The sequence below is a fragment of the Myripristis murdjan genome, chromosome 17 (assembly GCF_902150065.1).
Source record: "Myripristis murdjan chromosome 17, fMyrMur1.1, whole genome shotgun sequence".
Classification (NCBI taxonomy): Eukaryota; Metazoa; Chordata; class Actinopteri; order Holocentriformes; family Holocentridae; genus Myripristis; species Myripristis murdjan.
Genome location: NC_043996.1, coordinates 23,867,875 through 23,886,242, shown reverse-complemented (window position 1 = coordinate 23,886,242; position 18,368 = coordinate 23,867,875). Strand labels below are relative to the sequence as shown.

At 42.7% G+C, this 18,368-nt stretch overlaps 1 protein-coding gene across 1 annotated transcript; it reads left to right on the top strand.

Annotated features, from left to right (window-relative positions):
• The first annotated feature begins 1,836 nt into the window (after positions 1–1,836).
• On the top strand, positions 1,837–17,961 carry LOC115375870 (vasoactive intestinal polypeptide receptor-like). Its single transcript, XM_030075450.1, has 12 exons — positions 1,837–1,912; positions 4,392–4,505; positions 10,402–10,508; positions 10,655–10,752; positions 12,199–12,328; positions 14,794–14,947; positions 15,671–15,731; positions 16,144–16,210; positions 16,288–16,379; positions 16,608–16,737; positions 17,401–17,442; positions 17,640–17,961. The coding sequence occupies exons 1-12, from the start codon at positions 1,840–1,842 to the stop codon at positions 17,829–17,831; spliced, it is 1,260 nt and encodes a 419-aa protein (XP_029931310.1). The 5' UTR covers positions 1,837–1,839; the 3' UTR covers positions 17,832–17,961.
• Positions 17,962–18,368: the final 407 nt, after the last annotated feature.

Genomic DNA, 18,368 nt, shown 5'->3' with positions numbered 1-18,368 from the left:
ATTCAGGAGGTGTCTTTTAACAGGACACCATGGCAACAGCCTCCTTTGTCTCCTCCAATAGACTCCAGGCTCCAGCATCCGTACCTATAACGCCGTCTCCTGAAGAGAAGCATGTATGATTCATGCTGGAATGTATGTAGAGGTCACACTCAGCTCTTTGGAAAGACTTAACATGTTCGCATGGACGGGTTTATTGTGATGAATGAAAACAGAGGAAATAAATAGAGAAATAATGAATTAAAAACTTGAATGATGGAGATTTTTATCAGCAGAGGCTTCACAGAGACATTTTCGGTGTTGGTGGTGTTGATGGAGTGGAGGAAGTTTTCTCTTGATGCACCAACTTACACTGCTGAGGGCTGTATTAATCCATCACTGACACACTGTATCAGCCTCCCATGGTGGGAATGTGACGGAGGTGAGCCAGGGTGGGAGCAAAGCAAAGTGGGAGGGGCCGTGTAGCCTAAGGAGCAAGATAAATCATAGCCCAAATGGGGGAATCACCTTGTGGAGGAGAGGCTTGAGTCATAGGGCTTCATTTTGTGGCTAACAATAGAGCCATACTACCTCTTTGATTAACGACCTCACTGAGGAGACTCATCCACCTAAGTAACAGCTATAAATCTCCAGGTCTTACCGAGGACCGACAGAGAGTGAGGTCCTCCAATTCTTATTCTCTGGTGGCAGACCCTCGCACCGAGAGGGAAATTGGCTTCAGCTGCAAACTGAACCCAAGGAGGCCTGAAGATTCCTGGGGAAAATTCTTAACGTATCTTGAAAACACATGTACGCAACGCCATGGAAAATGATGGCTCAATCAGCTTCAAAGGGTTCATTTTGCATCTGCCGTGTGTGTTTGATGGGAAGATCATTGGCAGGGCAGGTCAGGAGGATCCCAGGCAAGATGCTAGACAGATGACTTGGTATAATTAAAAGCACTGGTTTTCAAGTCTGCTCATGTAAAAAAATAAATAAAAATGGAGTTTAAAATGTACTTGGACTTAAAGTTACTGAGTTACTTTTTTTGAGAAAGGAGTGTCTTTAAGACGAGAATACAAAGAACTAAAATGAGATGTGTTTTAACTGGATAAGTGAAAATCAAGTGAAAGAAATAAAGTGCACAAACAGTGTAAAGGTTTCTCTTTCTCTTCTTTGCTGTCAGCTTAGGTTTTTCCAGTCTGTGATGCATATGGAGAGCCAGCAGCTCTTTTACTCTGTAATAGATGTATTGTGAAATATAGTGAAGTACAACAGCTCCCTAAAACATACTTAAGATAAGAGTGAAACTTTGAAAAAAAAATGCACCAATATCCTGAAAAAATCAGTCTTAACAAGTCATTTAATCTTGTGTTCATTGTTAAAATCTTGTTAACATGAGAAAATCTTCCAGTAGCATGAGGTAATCCCACTCTTGTCAAGTGTAATCGGCTTGTTTCCAGAATTTTCTTGAATCAGGTGTCATTTTCTTAATGCTAGTGGGCTGATGTGCCTTATTCTGCCTTGTTTAAACATATTTATACTTGTTCCCAGAGAAAATCCTGGACTAAGTGAAACTGCATTGGAAACTGATGGGATTATCTCACCCCACTGGCAGATAGTCACTTAGCTTAGCTACTCATTTACAGTAACACAAGTAAATCTGTTCAGTTACTTCCGTGTTTGCCTTGATATTTGAATCACTGCTGACATGTTAGGGAGACCATAAAACCATATTTCACATGTAGTGTTTGGCCCCAGATAAGTTATCTAATAATAACAAGAAAGCTATCTGTCAGCGTGGCATCTCGTCCTAACAAAACAAACTGCAAAATCATCTCTTCACAGACTTTCTCACTGCAGATGTGTGACATCATGCTGGAGATCGAGCGGGAGAGAGACACGTGTCTGGCTCAAATTGAAAACAAAACAACAGGTAAGGAGTTTTTCTCCCCAGCATGTCCAGTATCTTCTCCACTAGCTGGTCCTGTCTTTGCCGCCTGCATCCTGATTGGCTGCATTCAGAATTGGTTAGTAATGGGAGTGACACAGCCAATTAGGCTGGCATTGTAACAACACAGATGCTGTAAAGACAACAAAGCTGTTCAAATTGCCCCCCCGACACTGGATCAAACCTCACATGGCTGAACGCTGTTTGGCCCTGGCTGCGTTTGCTTTGGATAAATTTCAAGAACGCATTTTATTTGATGATGTGTTTCATTAATTCTAAATCAGGCCACTTCAGAAAATGTAACAGGGAATGCATGCACCTGAAACTCAATTAGCTGATGTGATGTTTCAGTTTATTGTTGGTAAGACTTGATGTTCATGCACAGCAAACAGCGTATAGTTACTGTATGCTCTACTGAGTGAGAATCACCAGTGTGTTTTACAGAGCCTCGGGTTATGTGAAGCCGCCTCGACCAAGACTGAATACTTTCCCTGCACATACATGTATACTCTCATGCATAGACATACATATATAGAGTCATATATGTACATACAGCCATGCACGTGCAAACATACATGCATACATATCTGTTGTACATGAACACATACATACACATGCATGCATAATGTAACCATATGTGTGTATGAGTATATGTGTGAGGGTATATGAGTGTGAGAATGTATTTATGTTTGTGCTCAGTATGTATGTTTGTATGTGTGTATGTATCCAGAAAGCACCACACTTTAATGATGAATGTGCATCGGCTTTCAAGTCCGTCTCTCAAACGGCGCTAGAGACTTTGTTGTTATTTTTTTTCTTCTAAAGTTTATTAAGATGCATCAAGAGCTCAGATAATAACACAGATGGCCTTGAGAGACTTTTGCTTGATGATTACACCCGAGCCCTTGCTTCAATCCTGTCCCTGTTGAAGGGCGGCGTGAGGCTGGAGAGAGCCTTGTGATTTAAGGGTCTCTCTGTAGATGTTTACATTAAATATTAGGTCGACTTTATGCCGCCGACAGACTGAAAAACTGTCCTCTTTCAGCGTGCCCCAATGGCCTTCCAGGTCGCCCCTGGTGAAGTGTGCTCCAGAGGTCGGACACCGACACATTGCCTGTGCCCAAACAGAGTCCCGCGGCCAATACCAAGAAAACCGTCCAGTTCAATCCCAGATTCATGCAGTAGTGAATTTGTACAGATGTGATATTATATCGTGGGCAACCTGTGAGGCCATTAGGGCGCATTGGCGGCACAGGGGAGAGAGAAGTTTAAATTCATATAGAAACTATAAAATTACAAGGCTCCTCCCATAGGAATAGCACACAGGCATGAACCAAGGGCTCGGGTGTAATCATCAAGCAATCTGAAAATTCTCTCAAGGCCACCTGTGTTATTATCAAAGCTCTTTATGCATCTTAATAAACTTTGGGGGAAAAAAAATGATGACAAAATCTGTAGTGCCGTTTAAGAGACAGACCTGAAAGCCAATTAAAATAACGTGCACGTTCTTTATGTTTGTTCCCGTCTGCACCTTCACCGGTAGTCATCATCGCCGTAGCGCCATGTTGTGGTGGCAGCTTCCGGTTTAAGTTTGATGCTGTCCGGATACATACACACTAAACACACACATGAATACATTCTCACACAGAGACACACACATATATATTTGTATTCTCACACTCATACACCCACATATTCACATACACATATTCTCACATTATGCATGCATCAGTAAGTATGTGTTAATATATGTATGCATGTGTGTATGAATGTTCCTGCCTGTATGTGTATATATATATATGTGAATCTATATATGTATGTATATGCATGTGAAGCAGTCAGTCTGGGCCTAAGCAGCTTCTCATATCAGTTAACTATGTGTTTCACAATAAACTCACTTGTATTCATCTTCCATGCTGCGGGTATCATGAGACCCTGAGGTCACAACCAGCATACAAAGTCACTTTTTATTTTCATGAACCATGATAAACTTTTAAATTCTGATAAATATATATCGGTGTAGATTCTGTCCTCTCCTGTTGAGAAGTTCTCATATTGGACTCTGTCCTCTGTGACACTTTAGAAAGACACAGCGGGCCGGTGAATTCAAATGACAGCCTGTAATGAAGGACACGGGCTGATTTTATTAGTCATAGTGGCAGGACCTGAGGCCGTCACAGCAGCTGACCTGAGTTAACACGTTTTGGCTGCCATGGAAACCCCAGTGGTACATGTTCACACCGTATGTCCTGCCGGGGGAACATGCATCAGGTTGCTCTTTGCCACCTGACCGCTGCTTTAGAAATATTGTGTTCATAAAGGCAGTTGTTCCATGTTTTTTTTTTTTTCCGTTTTTTTCTGGTTATATGAAGTTTATTGCCTTTCTGTGCAGCCACACCGCCTATCTGTTTCTCTCTGTCCCTGTCTCTATCTTTCCATCTCTCTCTCTCTCCCTCCCTCTCAGGTTGTACTGGGATGTGGGACAGGATTGCGTGCTGGCCCAGTGCCAGTTTTGGAGAGGTGGTCACCATCCCTTGTCCCAAATATTTCTTCTACTTCACCAGAGACGTCCATACGGGTAAGACTCAAGTTTGCACAACAGAGTGTGTGTGTGTGTGTGTGTGTGTGTGTGTGTGTGACAGAGAGTGAGACACACAGAGAGAAAGAGAGACAGAGGGGGATCACACACACACGCACACACACACGTGTATGTTTGTATGACTGCAAGCGTGCCTGCTGGTCTGAGTGTGTGGGGCTTATGAGCAGAAAGGTTGAGGCGAAGGTGCAGTCATGCATCAGTCAATTATCCCTGGCATTGGGAGGATGCCTCTTCGGGTGGTGTGTGTGTGTGTGTGTGTGTGGGAGTGGGGTGGGGGTGTTAGTTATGTGTGGGATATTCCAAACAATGACAGAGATGCTATTTATTTTGAAACCACCTTGCTCCATGTATTTCCAAAGTATTACAATATATGAAGATTTAACTTTATAAAAACACACTGCATTTTTATCCCTATAAATCTTCACATTGAAGCCGCCGTGCCCCACGTATTGCTGAAGTATTAAAATATATGAAGGTTTAACTTCACAAAAGCACACTGCATTTTATCCCATCTTCAGGCCATCCTAATGCTTAATACTCATATTTGTCATCCGTCATTCCTATCTTCCTTGTCATTTTTATTTAATATAAAAAGATATATGACAAAGAACATAGTGTAAAGAAGGTTTGATGCAGTGCAAGTAACAAAACACGTGTGGCAGCGAACCGTCAGAGTAAAAGAAAAAAGAAAAGCCATGCAGTTTCTCGTCTGTACTCCGTTCACGGATTGAGGATTCAAACTGCGGTCACTCTGTGCCAGGTTATGTCAACACTTGTGCAACGATAATGTCTCCAGAACCAGCAGAACACTTGACATCCAAGCCTTGCTTCATTGTTACATTTTATTTTATTTTATTTTTTTTTTATCTTTCTTCATTTTCAAAACCAGAGATCTTTAATTTAGAAGAGGACTAATAAGGAAATTGTTTAATTATTCAAAAGGAAAACTGCTATCCTGAGGATTTGCTGGCTGAATGACAGCCTGTTCTCATTTTGCTGAGATTACTCTTCCCTGTTGTAACTCTTCATTAATTACCACATCGCATCTCCCCGGTGTAATCATGCCGCCTGAGTCCAAGGGAGTTGTTTATTTGTATTCAGCTGACATGACGGCCTCAATTTCATCTTCAGCTTTATGAAACGTTCCTTTGTTAGCAGATGGAGTGGCTTGAAATGAGCAGATTTCATGGAATGGCATCATGTTGCTTGTCATGTATGTAAAGAGGATGGGGTTTTTGGACTGTTGTTTCTTGTGTGGGGCGTACGCGTAGTGTGGAGCGCTGTTATAGGCTTACATCAAGTTATTGAAGTTTAGTGCCGCGCTTTATGGCATGATTGATGCAACATGTGTGAGATTTTTAGAGTCAGTTGCAGCTCAGACTGAACAGCACTGCTCAACCCCGCTGTAATTAGGTTGTAATGTTACACATGATGCAGATTATTCACTATGCAGATTGACACTGTCTACTAGAAATAGATACTTAAAGTATTAAGCCTTCAACACTTCATTTTCTTAAAACGAGTGGAAAAAATCTGCCATTTAGATGAAATAATCCCACTTGCTGTTTCCAGTGCTCATCAATGTGTTTTCAGGATTTTCTTGCCTCAATTGTGTCTCCTCTCCTGTTTGTCCATTCGTCATAAATTGGCGTAGCTTCCTAACAGATGTTTGGGTTTCCACCAGGTTACGTGGGGAGGTGGATCATGGGCCACGGAAGAATCAGCCCACTAGCATTAAGAAAAAGACACTTGATTCAAGAAAATTCTGGAAACAAGCTGATTATACTTGACAAGAGTGGGATTACCTCATGCTACTGGAAGATTTTCATTGCTGTTGAATAAGTGTCGGGAGGGGGTGGCACCGTTAGTGGGAGACAACATGTTTATTTGTCTTTGTACTAGCGTCTCATGCTGCTTTTCAGCGTTTCAGCATATTTATACCAATAAAAATTCATGACATAAGTGAAACTGCATTGGAAACAAGTTTGCAGTTTGTAGTTTCTTCCACTCCATTTTAAGACTGCATATGAGACTAAATGGCCTAATAACGTGGGAATTTTTTGTATTTCACATCTTGCACGCTCCTTTTTGCACTGTGTGTGAGGTGCTGTTGTTATACTATCGCATTGTATCATATGAAAAACTACTCCAGTTTTTGGTGACTTATTTATTTATTTATTTATTTTCCCCCTTAAACAGTCTTCTATGAGCAGACAAAGGGTCTCCGACCTTTTTGGTTTTTCAAAAAGCCCTTGGTCGATCTGAAAACAAGGCTGTTTTTCTCAGCACTGCATCTGAAAAATTGACATTTTGGAGATACAAGCTTTTCACCCGACAGCGCCGATATGTGTCAGTATGTACTGTGCAACTTCTTGTGTCGCCCGTCTGCCTCTGCACTAATGGCACAGCCGCGATATAAATCCCTAACATTTATTGTATTTGAGAATTTAAGTGTTTCTGAGTCTCTCCACAGATGTGTGAAGTCACACAGTGGTCTCTTGTGTATGCGATGAAGGTGTGCGAACGCTAATAATCCAACATTTTCTCTGTCATATTCAGGACATGGGAAGGGCTCCAATTGGGTATTCATCATCAGCATGTGAGGGGCTCATCATGGAAAGAAGGGTTTTCTGGGAAGCAGAGATGTGACCCAGATGGGAGATAGGCTGACCCGGGAGGGGAGAGCAGCCCCAAGGGAAGAAGGCAGAGAGAGAGCGAGGGACAGATAAAGAATTAGTGGCTGTGTGGGGCTCAAAGCAGAGGAGGTATATTTCACTGAGCTGTCATAGGATCCTGAGATCAACAGTCCCACACTGTGCACACAGGAGGATCGAGAGAGAGAGAGAGAGAGAGCAAAGCTAACAGATACATTATTACTGACGTATGCTCTGCTAATGTGAAAGATATTAATCATGTGCTGGATCAACAGAAGCTGATAAAAAAACGCTCTGCTTTCATGTGTTATGATCCTCGCTTTCAGCAGGAGGTGATAGATGCTCTTCGTCTCTTTCGGTTGCTGCATCTCCAAAATGTCTAACAATAGAAAAACAGCCTCGTCACCGCTTGACCTCGGTGCATTTTGCAGTGAATCCACTCCTTGCAAAGGGTTACATAAAACCCAACAGGTTGGAGAATTGGGATCTTTCAAAATGATCACGATCTTAACAAGTCATTAAGTCTCATCATATTCAAGCTTTTGAAATGCTGTTTTTCTTAAACCAAGTGAGAAATTCTGACTTGGATAATGCCTCTTTTTCAGTGCAGTTCGACGTGTTTCAGGAATCTTTCTGGGAATAAAAATAAATATGCTATATATATAAGACAGAATAAGGCGGATCAGCCCACCTACATCAAGAAAATGACACTTGATTCAAGGAAATTCTGGAAAAAGGTTGATCACCATGGGAAACAAGCAGGATTATCTCAACCCACTGGCAGGTTTTTTCAGTTTGAATAAAAAAAGATTTTCAGACTAAGCATATGGCTTGGTAGATTTGTTTTTTTTTTTTTTTCTTTACATTGTACATGGCTTGCTCTGAATCATTAGAAGCACAGCTAGGTGTTACAAAGTCCATTTAGCTACTTTGCAAATGTATTTCATTTTCTCCATCAGCTACAGTTGCAAAAGACTCAAGTTATTGACACAGTCCACATCCAAAGCCTCGTGCAGAAAAAAAAACAAAAAAACACAAGCATTACGAAACATGGCGCCACGGAGCTTCAGGGGCCAAGTCATAAATTTCTTTGGGGTGGAGTTTGCCATTCTCATGAACTCTTTACCTAGGAGGTCTAGCACAAACACACACGGTCATTGATCTCTTTAAATAACAGGGTCGACTCCCCATCTTTCCACTCTCTCAGTATAACCGAGTTAAGCTCATGTGAGAATCAGTGAGACTCTCTTCACCTCCACATCGTAACGTTTGGCTCCGACTGATCATGGTACGTTACTAAAAATCTTCCTCCAGCGCAGACTCAGGTGGGAAAAGCAGGTGGCGGGTTGCACAACGCATTATCACGCTAAGTAAATACCCAGATCAAAAAAAAAAAAAGCCCCCAAATCAAAACGATGACAGGGTGATTAACTCATTTGAGCCCTCCTCAACGTCACGCATGACACCGAAAATCCCCCCCAGTCCTGTTTTTGGGGGATGATGAAAGCATTCTTCTGGCAGTCCCTCAAACAAGCCAAATCCAGCAGTGGCATGGGCTGAAACAGCAGGGGCTTATCGCCGCCTTTTGTATCTTGTCATGTTGTTTGAGATAGCTAAGCCTCAGTTTTCTCTGCATACGCCACTCAGGTATTTGTGAGCTGACCCTATTTTTAACGCCAAACACATTCTAAGACATTAAGAGTGCCCATTATTTCCCAAGGCTGCTTTGATATGATAGTGTCCATAGAATTACATGGTTGTGAAATCCGAGCCTCTGTTGAAACAGGGAATCTGGAGATTTCACACATGAGGATTAACTTAAAAAAAAAAAAAAAAAAAAAAAAACAGCCCCGTTTCTGCACGAAAAGGAAAGGCAACAAGGAACTGCTAAAAATAGGTGTTGCACAATAAGAGCATGAGAAAAATTGACAGATATGAAATTCTGTGTTTTAGTGCTGGTCACAGGATTAGATATGCCTCATGAATGCTGAGAGATGGGGCTTTCAGCATAATGAATGATTAGTGCTTTATCGGGACATTAACGCTTCTGCTTCCTTTAATTCAGGAAACAGCCGTGCAAGAGACATGTTTCAGAGTTCTGCCGCATCAGTCACAGAAAAACGTAATGATCCCAACAAGCTGTGATGCTGCGTTCCTTTCCAGGAGCTGGAAGTCGCTCATCCCAGACTCAGAATGAGATTTTTTCCCCCCACGTTTCCACCTGACCTGCCGACGAGCGCTTTTTAAAAAACCGCTGAAATGTGCATCGTGTGTGTTCACCTGTTGTGCATCTGTGTGTTTCAGCACTAATGAAGCTATTCTATTCTATCCTATCCTATTCTATTCTATCCTATTCTATTCTATTTGCTTTACTCTGTTCTGTTGTCCACTACTTTTGTTTCTTTGTTCTATTCTATTCTACTCTTTGTTTTATTCGTCTCTTCTCTTCTTTTCTCTTCTCTTCTCTTCTCTTCTGCTCTTTCATATTCTGTTCTGTGCTGTCCTGTTTTCTTTGTTCTACTCTTTTTCTTTGTTCTGTTTTATTCTTTTCTTGTCTTCTCTTGTCTTCTCTTCTCCTCTCTTCTCCTCTCTTCTCTTCTGTGCTTTTGTATTCTGTTCTGTCGTTTCCTGCGTTTTTTTTTTTGTTCCTTTGTTCTGTCCCGAACATTCTGTTTTGTTCTTTTTTTTTTATCTCTGTTCTTTTTTCTGTTTTGTTCTTCCATCTTTGTTCTTTTTTTTCTGTTTTGTTCTGTTCATTTCCACTCACATGGAGGAACACTCTGCTCTCCTCGTGGACAGTCTAATGCACTTAGCCATTTTACCTCTCCCTCCGCAGACGGAGGAGTAGAAATGCCCCGCTGCTTGACCGTTGGCCTCCCGGTCTGCCTCTGCAGCAGGAGAGTAATTAAGAAACAGATGGAGGCAAACACACATGGGAACACTCTCAGCATCTCTGAGCCAGTGGGACCGACTGATCCCCTTCAGTCATTCCTTCTGTTTCCTTTTAGTGGGAAGTATTCCACTGGGACTCATACATCTCCGCATGACATAATTAAGTGTGAGTAAATGTAGAGGAAGTTTTGTGTAGCAGCTCACGCAACCCCCCCTCACGATATTTCAACGCGCAACTTCTAGACTCTCCTATCTCCATCAAAACAGACGGCCTCATTGGCGTATTGTATGAGCGTGCTGAATACGCCTCCTGTCCATGTGCTCGCTAGGTAACCTGTCAAAGACCTGCACCGAGGACGGCTGGTCTGAGGTCAGCTCCGTTTCCTACGCGCTGGGCTGTGGATTCAATCCCAACAACACCATGGACGAAGAGACGGTGGGTTACTCGTCCTCCTTCGTGAGCCTGTTCATCATGGCTGTGGCTTCTTTATGGACCGTGGCTTTTAAACCGTTAAAATCATCCAGAATGATCACTCAGTATGTTTCCAATGCATTTAACTGGGTACATGATGTGTTTTTCAGGGGGAGTTCTTTGGCGCGGTCAAAGTGGGCTACACCATTGGCCACAGTGTGTCGCTCATTTCTCTCACCGTCGCCATCATCATCCTCTGTCTCTTCAGGTGAGCAGATTCATCAAAGTGCTACTTAGCGTCCCTGCACAAATAACGTAAAACACCTCGTCCCACGCTTTACACTGATTGCATCCTGCGAGTGTCGCATTTGGCACCGTGCTTCCTGAATTTTATTGGGTTTTTTTACGGTGTTTTTGACACAGCTGCAAGATTTTGTGGGCCAAGAGGTTGAAAATTTGACATTATCTGCTCTTGCAACATTTCTCAAACAAAGTGTTCGACTACAAGCAGCCATAAAGTCGAACCACTCAGAGGGCCTGCTGTTGCTCACAGCATGTTCCATTTCTGACCTGCCATTCTGGGATAAGTAGAGAAAGTGTTTGTGTGTGTGTGTGTGTTTTGTGTGTGTGTGCACATGTGCTTGCATGATGACACAGTTCTGATCATTAGAATAAGGTTAAGTGGCCTCTCTGTGTGGCTTTTACTGGATAACACACTCTGTTAAACCGAGTGTGCATGTAAGTGTGTGTGTGTGTGTGTGCGTGTGTTGGTGGTTGTGTGTGTGATTGGCTAAACAACAAGTGTTTATTCCACGGGGTCATCATGCGGTGCCAAGATGGGTGTTATTGTGGATGCAGGGATGGTTTGGTGGTTTGGACTCTCCGGTAGACGCACAGGATGTGAACAACATCGGCTGTTTATGTACAGCTGCACACACACTTTTCAGCAGCTGGTTGTTGCTCTGTGTGTGTGTGTGTGTGTGTGTGTGTGTGTGTGTGTCATCACACCCGTCCCACTGTGCTGTACTTGTCTGATGGGCTTACACAATTCACTCCAGTCATACGCTCACCAGGAAGGCATTTGTTTGAGAACACCCAGAAGACAGAATTTACATTAGAAACATTTGTTTTTCACAGAAGTCTTCGTTGGTTCCTGTTTACTTGTGTGCTTAAGAGTCAAGTCAAATTTTTTTTTTTGAGTCAAACTTTTTTGACATCTCTTTTTGCCTGGTGAATGTGTGTTTTCAAATTATTCACATTAAAAGAACATCCTTAGGTAAAACGGATATGGATAACATGAAGAAACCCTTTAATAGTTCATTCTGAAAGGAGTGTCATTCAGTGTCAATGAAGAGGTTTATAAGTCTTTCATAATTTGATTAGGGATTATTATTGCAACAAGTAAAGCTTTAAAGTGACTGTGCATTTTATTCTTTCGGTGCATGCTGCCCGCTTAGAGAAAGCGAGAGTTTCCAAGAGTCTAAAATATTTTCATCTCCACTGCTGAGTACATGCTTTGGCGCCTGTAAACGAATGCATTATCACATCACATCACTTGGGCGTTCATGTAAACAGTTCATTTTGAAATCTTCAGTCTGCAGTAATTCATTCAGAATGATAAAATAATCTGCATGTAACCATGGAGCCGGTTGTTGCTTTCCCTTTCTGGCTCAATAAAAAAAAAAAGTCTGTGTTTACTCGTCCTCCTCTACAGGAAGCTGCACTGCACAAGAAACTACATCCACATGAATCTCTTTGTGTCGTTCATCCTGAAAGCCATAGCCGTGTTCATCAAGGATGTGGTTTTGTATGAAGTCGGCGAGACGGAAAACTGCCACTCCTCGGTGAGTAAGTCATGCAGGTATCTCTGCTCTGCGCTCACCAACATCTGCACCTTCCCGCCTCGTTTCCCACGCTGTCACTTTTGTCAGAGGCTTTCTCGAGAGGCGATTCATTTGATTGATTTTCCTCCCTGCGCGCTGAAACGTCCTGCGTCACTGATCTTATTAACTCTTCGTCTGATGTATGAGCCGAAGTCGATTGTGCCGGCTGTGTTACACAAGCTCTCCGTCCCCGGCTTGGGTGAGCCACCTCTGCACGCTTTCATGCTTTGCCCTGAAGTTTACTCAGCATGTGAGCGCTGGAGAGCCGCTGGGCGTAGCAGTGTTTGTCAAGGCCTTAAACTCCTCAGACGACGCTCCGCCTGAAGCCGTTCAGCAGGATGTTGAGAGAGTTCCTGTTTGCTGAACTTTCAGTCCTGAGCTGCAGAGAGGGCTTTGTCAATAAATCACATTCAGGGTTTTGATATCTGGCTTTAATCGCTTCATCTTGTCACACTGCCGCAGCGACAAACTTCAAAAACACAATGAGCATTGATTCAGATAAGAAGCTTGATAAAGCTTCAGGATACTATTTGATGTAATCTTAATAAGACTATCACATTGCCATTTCATCTGCCACGTCACTAAATTCAGCAGCGAGATTATTCACAAAGCCACAATTGAATCCGTAACCCATTTCATTGAGGACATTAGTTAAGCAGCAGGATGTAAATCACCCGCCTATCCTATTTACTATCTACCCAGATGTTAATGGCCGCGTTTGAGCACACAACTTGAACATGTTTTCTCCCCTAAGTACACAGACTATCGTGGTGCAAACACAGCTGCTTTCGCTCTCAACAGTTTTTAAACTCCACAGCTAAAACACCCGGTGCCTCAGTTTGGGCTCGGGTTCCCCGCCCGAAAGAAAATGTGAATTTGAATCCGGAGCCCCTCTTGTCAGATATCACCCGCTCTCTTTCCCATTCACTTTGAACTGTCTCGCAAAGGCAAAAATCTCAAAAAGAAATCTTAAATAAGGCTCTGTGGAAGAGTTGTACAACAGAGGCAGAATGTCTAAACGTGTGTCGATGTATTATTCATTCAGATCTCCTGTGATCCTGTTAATTTCAGCGGAGAGTTTGGGGTTTCACTGCCCCTGAAGGCGCTCACACTGAGAACTTATCTTCTCCTTGTAGTTGAAGGGCTGAAGAGGATTTGGTGCCACATAGTTGTCGTAGCTTTGTTTCTTCCATCACGTGTGGTCAGTGCCATATTTTCCACTATCATCGAGTTGGAGGCACAGAGACGGCCAGATCCACGGTTTAATGTTTAAACCAACACTTTTATACCGAGTAGAGACAGTTACGTTTAGGGTTTTATTTGGTTAGGGCAAGAATTTGGGCCCGCTGTCAATCATTTGCTGACATTTGCTGACATTTTCAGCTCTTTCTAAAGCTGCCACACTGTACCGCGCATCCAGCTGCAGTTTTGTTTTGTACTCTCAGATCACGATCGTGCGCCTTCAGCGAGGTTGTTCAGCCCGTGCTGTTCGCCGCGAGGAACCACGCGGTGTTGCATTTCACAGCCACACAAGCAATTACTGTCGAGCGCTAATTAAACTGTTGCTTATGGCGCTCAAAAGATAAATTCAGCCTCACACCGAGAATCCAAAAGCTTACTGACACACTTGGAATGCAGAGTTAATTAATACGGCTATCGTAATTGGAATAATCTGCATTATAGTGACACCTGTACCTGAACATCTCTCTCTATTATTGCATTGAATGTTATGTTTTGAAAGGAATCGTGACTGCCTCTTACAGCTGTTACAGACTTTTTAATGCCTTCAGTGGAGCGTCAGACAGCCCCAGTTAACTGCATAAATATACTCTTTAACTGTTTATATAACCATGTAATGGTGCAATAATCCATACCTTATACCAGATTTTACAATAACTCAGTGCAAAACCCCGGTGTGCATAAGGTGTATAGACTTTTTACACATTCTCAATTAGGGAGGATTAATGCACATATTGCTGCGTAAAAAATGTTACACATTTCTAACACACATAGTTTTATATTTCTTATTTCTTTTTCTACTTCCTATAATTTTACTTATACTTATATAAATTCTTCTCTTAAGAACTGGATCAACTGCAATAGACTCAATTTCCCCTCGGGGATCAAAAAAGTATTTCTGATGTATTCTGATGTATTCTGATATTTCTGATGTAGCCCCTTCAAGATGGTTTGCATCAGCATGTTTAAAGCCTCTTTAGCTTTCTTTGATTTTTATGAGGAACAAACCCCAGATCGCTGCGAACCAGGCAGATGAATGCACACTGACAGATCGATGCTGAAGATGCTCTACATGTTGCTACCTTCCACTTGGAGCATGTGTATCTGGAATGGAGGAGGATTTATATGTCTAATTTCTTTCTTTCACTGCAAATCCCTAACAGTCTCCTGTGTTGGTGCACTCCCAGGTGGGCTGCAAGACTGTGGTGGTCTTCTTCCAGTACGGGGTCATGGCCAGTTTCTTCTGGCTGCTGGTGGAGGGCCTCTATCTCCACGCTCTGCTCGCCGTCTCCTTCTTCTCGGAGAGGAAGTACTTCTGGTGGTACATCATGATCGGCTGGGGTACGTGCCAGATGTTACGTGTATGAAATGTGTCCGTAAATACAGATGGATCGCGCAGGCTTATTTTCACAGTGACATGATGTGTCAATTTTCCTGCATCTTGCCTTTTAAACTGCACCCACAAATCACCGAAATGCCAATCAAATCACCATCAGCAGGCAAGCTGAACGCTTTTAACATTGTTTTTTAATGTTTTTTTTTTTTTTACAAGCTCTGCAAAGCACTTGATCACATGTAAATGAGTTTATAAGTGAGGCTTGTTTAGTTAACATTACTGATGATACACACTTGTAGGAAGATGTTGTGCCGGCGCGTCTGCATATGAATTAGCCTCGCTGCCAATTTTAGACGTACAGCAGGAGGCCGCTTCCAATCTGCTCCTGTTAATTCAGTCTATGGGGGTGAACGGGTAGGAGTGCTGCCATGCTCTGGATGCACTTAAAGGGAAAATCACTCAATGAACAAATTCACATACGGTTTTCCATGGCAGGACCTACCCTGTAATATTTGTTAACATCACGAGCGCTTTCCCAGGAGAGCGATATCGGCTCAGGACACACATGAGGCGTGTTCAAAACGAGAAGATACCAAAATGTGGCATCACTTTGAGTTGAGCCAATTTGGTCTTGTTGAGTCAGTGCGTGTTTGTTTGCACATACAGGGACAGAACTGACTTTTCTGTTGAAATAACTCACAGCTTTTACTTATGTTTATTGTTCACAGGAGCGCCGAGCCTCTTTATCACAGCGTGGGTAATTACAAAGGCTTACGTAAATGATCCTGGGTAGGTTGATTATACATCTTTGTCTTAATGTGCTCAATTACAATCAAATTATTGTCATTACCAAAAAAAACAAAACAAATCTCAATTCCAATGGGTGAATTTCAGTGCTTTCTCCAGCAAGAACATGTTCATGTTCAAAAAAACACCAAAACACAAAAAAAAACAAAACAAACCTTGCCAAGGATTAAACTTTGTGTGATGATTAATCACCCATCTGTGGTGAACCATTAGTGTGCAAGAGGCAAGGATATCTTCAGAAGAAATTTTTGTTGTTTCATGTGATGATAAAAAAAAAAAAAAAAAGATAAAAAAAAAATGTAGTGAAGTCATTCCAAGGTTTTGTTTGGACTTTGTTTTGGTATTTGCGTCCTTAGCCCGACTTGCTCTGACAGCTCTGACTCTGTTACGACAGATGCTGGGACATGATTGACGACAACCGGTGGTGGATCATCAAAACGCCAATTTTAGTCACCATACTTGTGAGTGGCGGCGACACTCAGTGATTAGCCTCCCGTACGGTGTGATGACATTAATGAGCCTGCTTTCCTCTCGCCAGGTAAACTTCTTCCTCTTCATCTGTATAATTCGGATTTTGCGACAGAAGATGAATTGCCCGGACATCGGGAGAAAGGAGTCCAATCAGTACTCGTAAGTTTCCAAACAAAATGTCACTGCCTCCAACAGAGGTCTGTGTTGTGAGACGGTTCAGTGTCATGTCTTATCAGGTGACGGGGAGCAAATGATTGTGCTGTCATCATGAGCGAATGTAAGTCGTGATTGCCTCGGCTCAGCCTGTGTGTGTGTGTGATGTGTGGCTTCAAATGGGAAAAAGAGCCTTCAACTCACCTTTTATTTTCCCTTGTTTTCCGCACACAGGAGACTGGCTAAATCCACACTGCTGCTGATACCTCTCTTTGGGATAAACTATATCATTTTTGCCTTTATCCCCGACCACATCCACCCACATGTGCGATTGGTGTTTGATCTTATTCTGGGTTCGTTTCAGGTAAAGATTCAGTTTCAGCGTTACAATTCTCTAAATGTCAGGCAGAAACCGTATACCCGGTGATGAATTATGGGATTTGATGTCCCCCGGTCCTCATTTGACTCCCCTATGAGTGACATTTTGTGTTGCGAGCAGAGTTGGCGTCACCGGCGCGATGTCAGGGAGAGACAACAGTTTGAGCAACCTTTGCCTCGGCTCTGAAGTTGCATGAAAACGGCTATCAGCTGTCCTCTGCATCTAACCATGCATGAAGGCAGGACGGTGCAAGATTAACTCAGGGACCGGTTTGTTTAGTTTTCATGTTCAAATTGGTCCACTGAAGTACCGCCGTGCAACTATCACTGATTTACTGAGCCTTAAATTGAATGTAAACGCTGAGAGCCAAGCGCAATTATGGAAACCTAGATATGGAAAGTATTTTTAATTTACAACTGTTTTAACTCAGATTCCCCCTTTGGGAAAATGTCCCAGAAATCTGAAATTGATGAACCTCCTGTCTGAGTCTGCCATTGCTCGTAATCTTTAAACCATTTTTCATGCTAAAATATTTTAAGTGTTCCTCCAGCTGTACTACCATGCTGGGTTGTCTTTTCACGGACAGCTCTCGTTGGCTAACACCTTCCTCATCATTCATTTCTCTTCCTTTCTTTCTCTCTCCTCCAGGGTTTTGTTGTGGCCGTTTTGTACTGCTTTTTAAATGGAGAGGTAAGAGCACATTTCTAGTTCAAATTTAAAGCAAAAAACAATCCCTTTAAACATTTGTTTTACTCTTCTGGCAGTGTGTTGCTTTTCCTGTCCACCACTTGAACCCCGTACCCTCCTCTGGGGGCCACGTCTTCCTGTTTGCCTTCCTCCTCATCTCTCCCTCCCCTCTTCACGGCGCCCCTCCATCTCTCCTCCAGGTGCAGGCGGAGATTAAGCGTAAATGGCGCAGGTGGATGTTGCAGAGGTTCCTGGGCGCTGACACTAAGTACCAGCAGCCCTCCATCGGCAGCAACGGCAACAATTTCAGCACACAGATCACCATGTTGACTAAATGTAGCCCCAACACGAGCCGGGCATCTGCTGGTCAAGAGCACTTCTCTGCCATCTGAGTCTTCCTGCAGGAGACAGCCGGGCTGTTTTCCAACAGGGTGGCGATGGCTAGATCCTGTTATGTCTTGGTAAAGGTTAACTCACATCCCCGCTGAATCACAGTAACATTTCTCGCTTCATTCTGAGTAGATCGGCTCAATTGCAGTGTGGCTGTTCGTGCTGTAGTTTGACGATTTGGGCTTTTGAAGGCCGACATCAATATTTTGCTACTGAACCCGCGAGTGACTCTACTTTGTGCCAAAAAGTACAAGAAATCACTGTTCCCACTAGAATTTCAATGTCGTCAGGGTGCAAAAGACTAGCATTCACACCATTATCGGGTGCAAAAACGTGCCATTGAAACCAATGAAATTCTCTCAAGGTTAGTAGCTCTTTAAAGCACGGAGACCCACCACACCTATTCAAGGAGAGAGAAACTCTGGGATACATGACTGCCTGTAAATGAAGAATTAATCAATAAAAAAATGTTATCGAAAAAGTGAATGAAGAAAGGTGCAGAGAAGCTAAAATCCCATTGTGAGTTATACCGACCATAT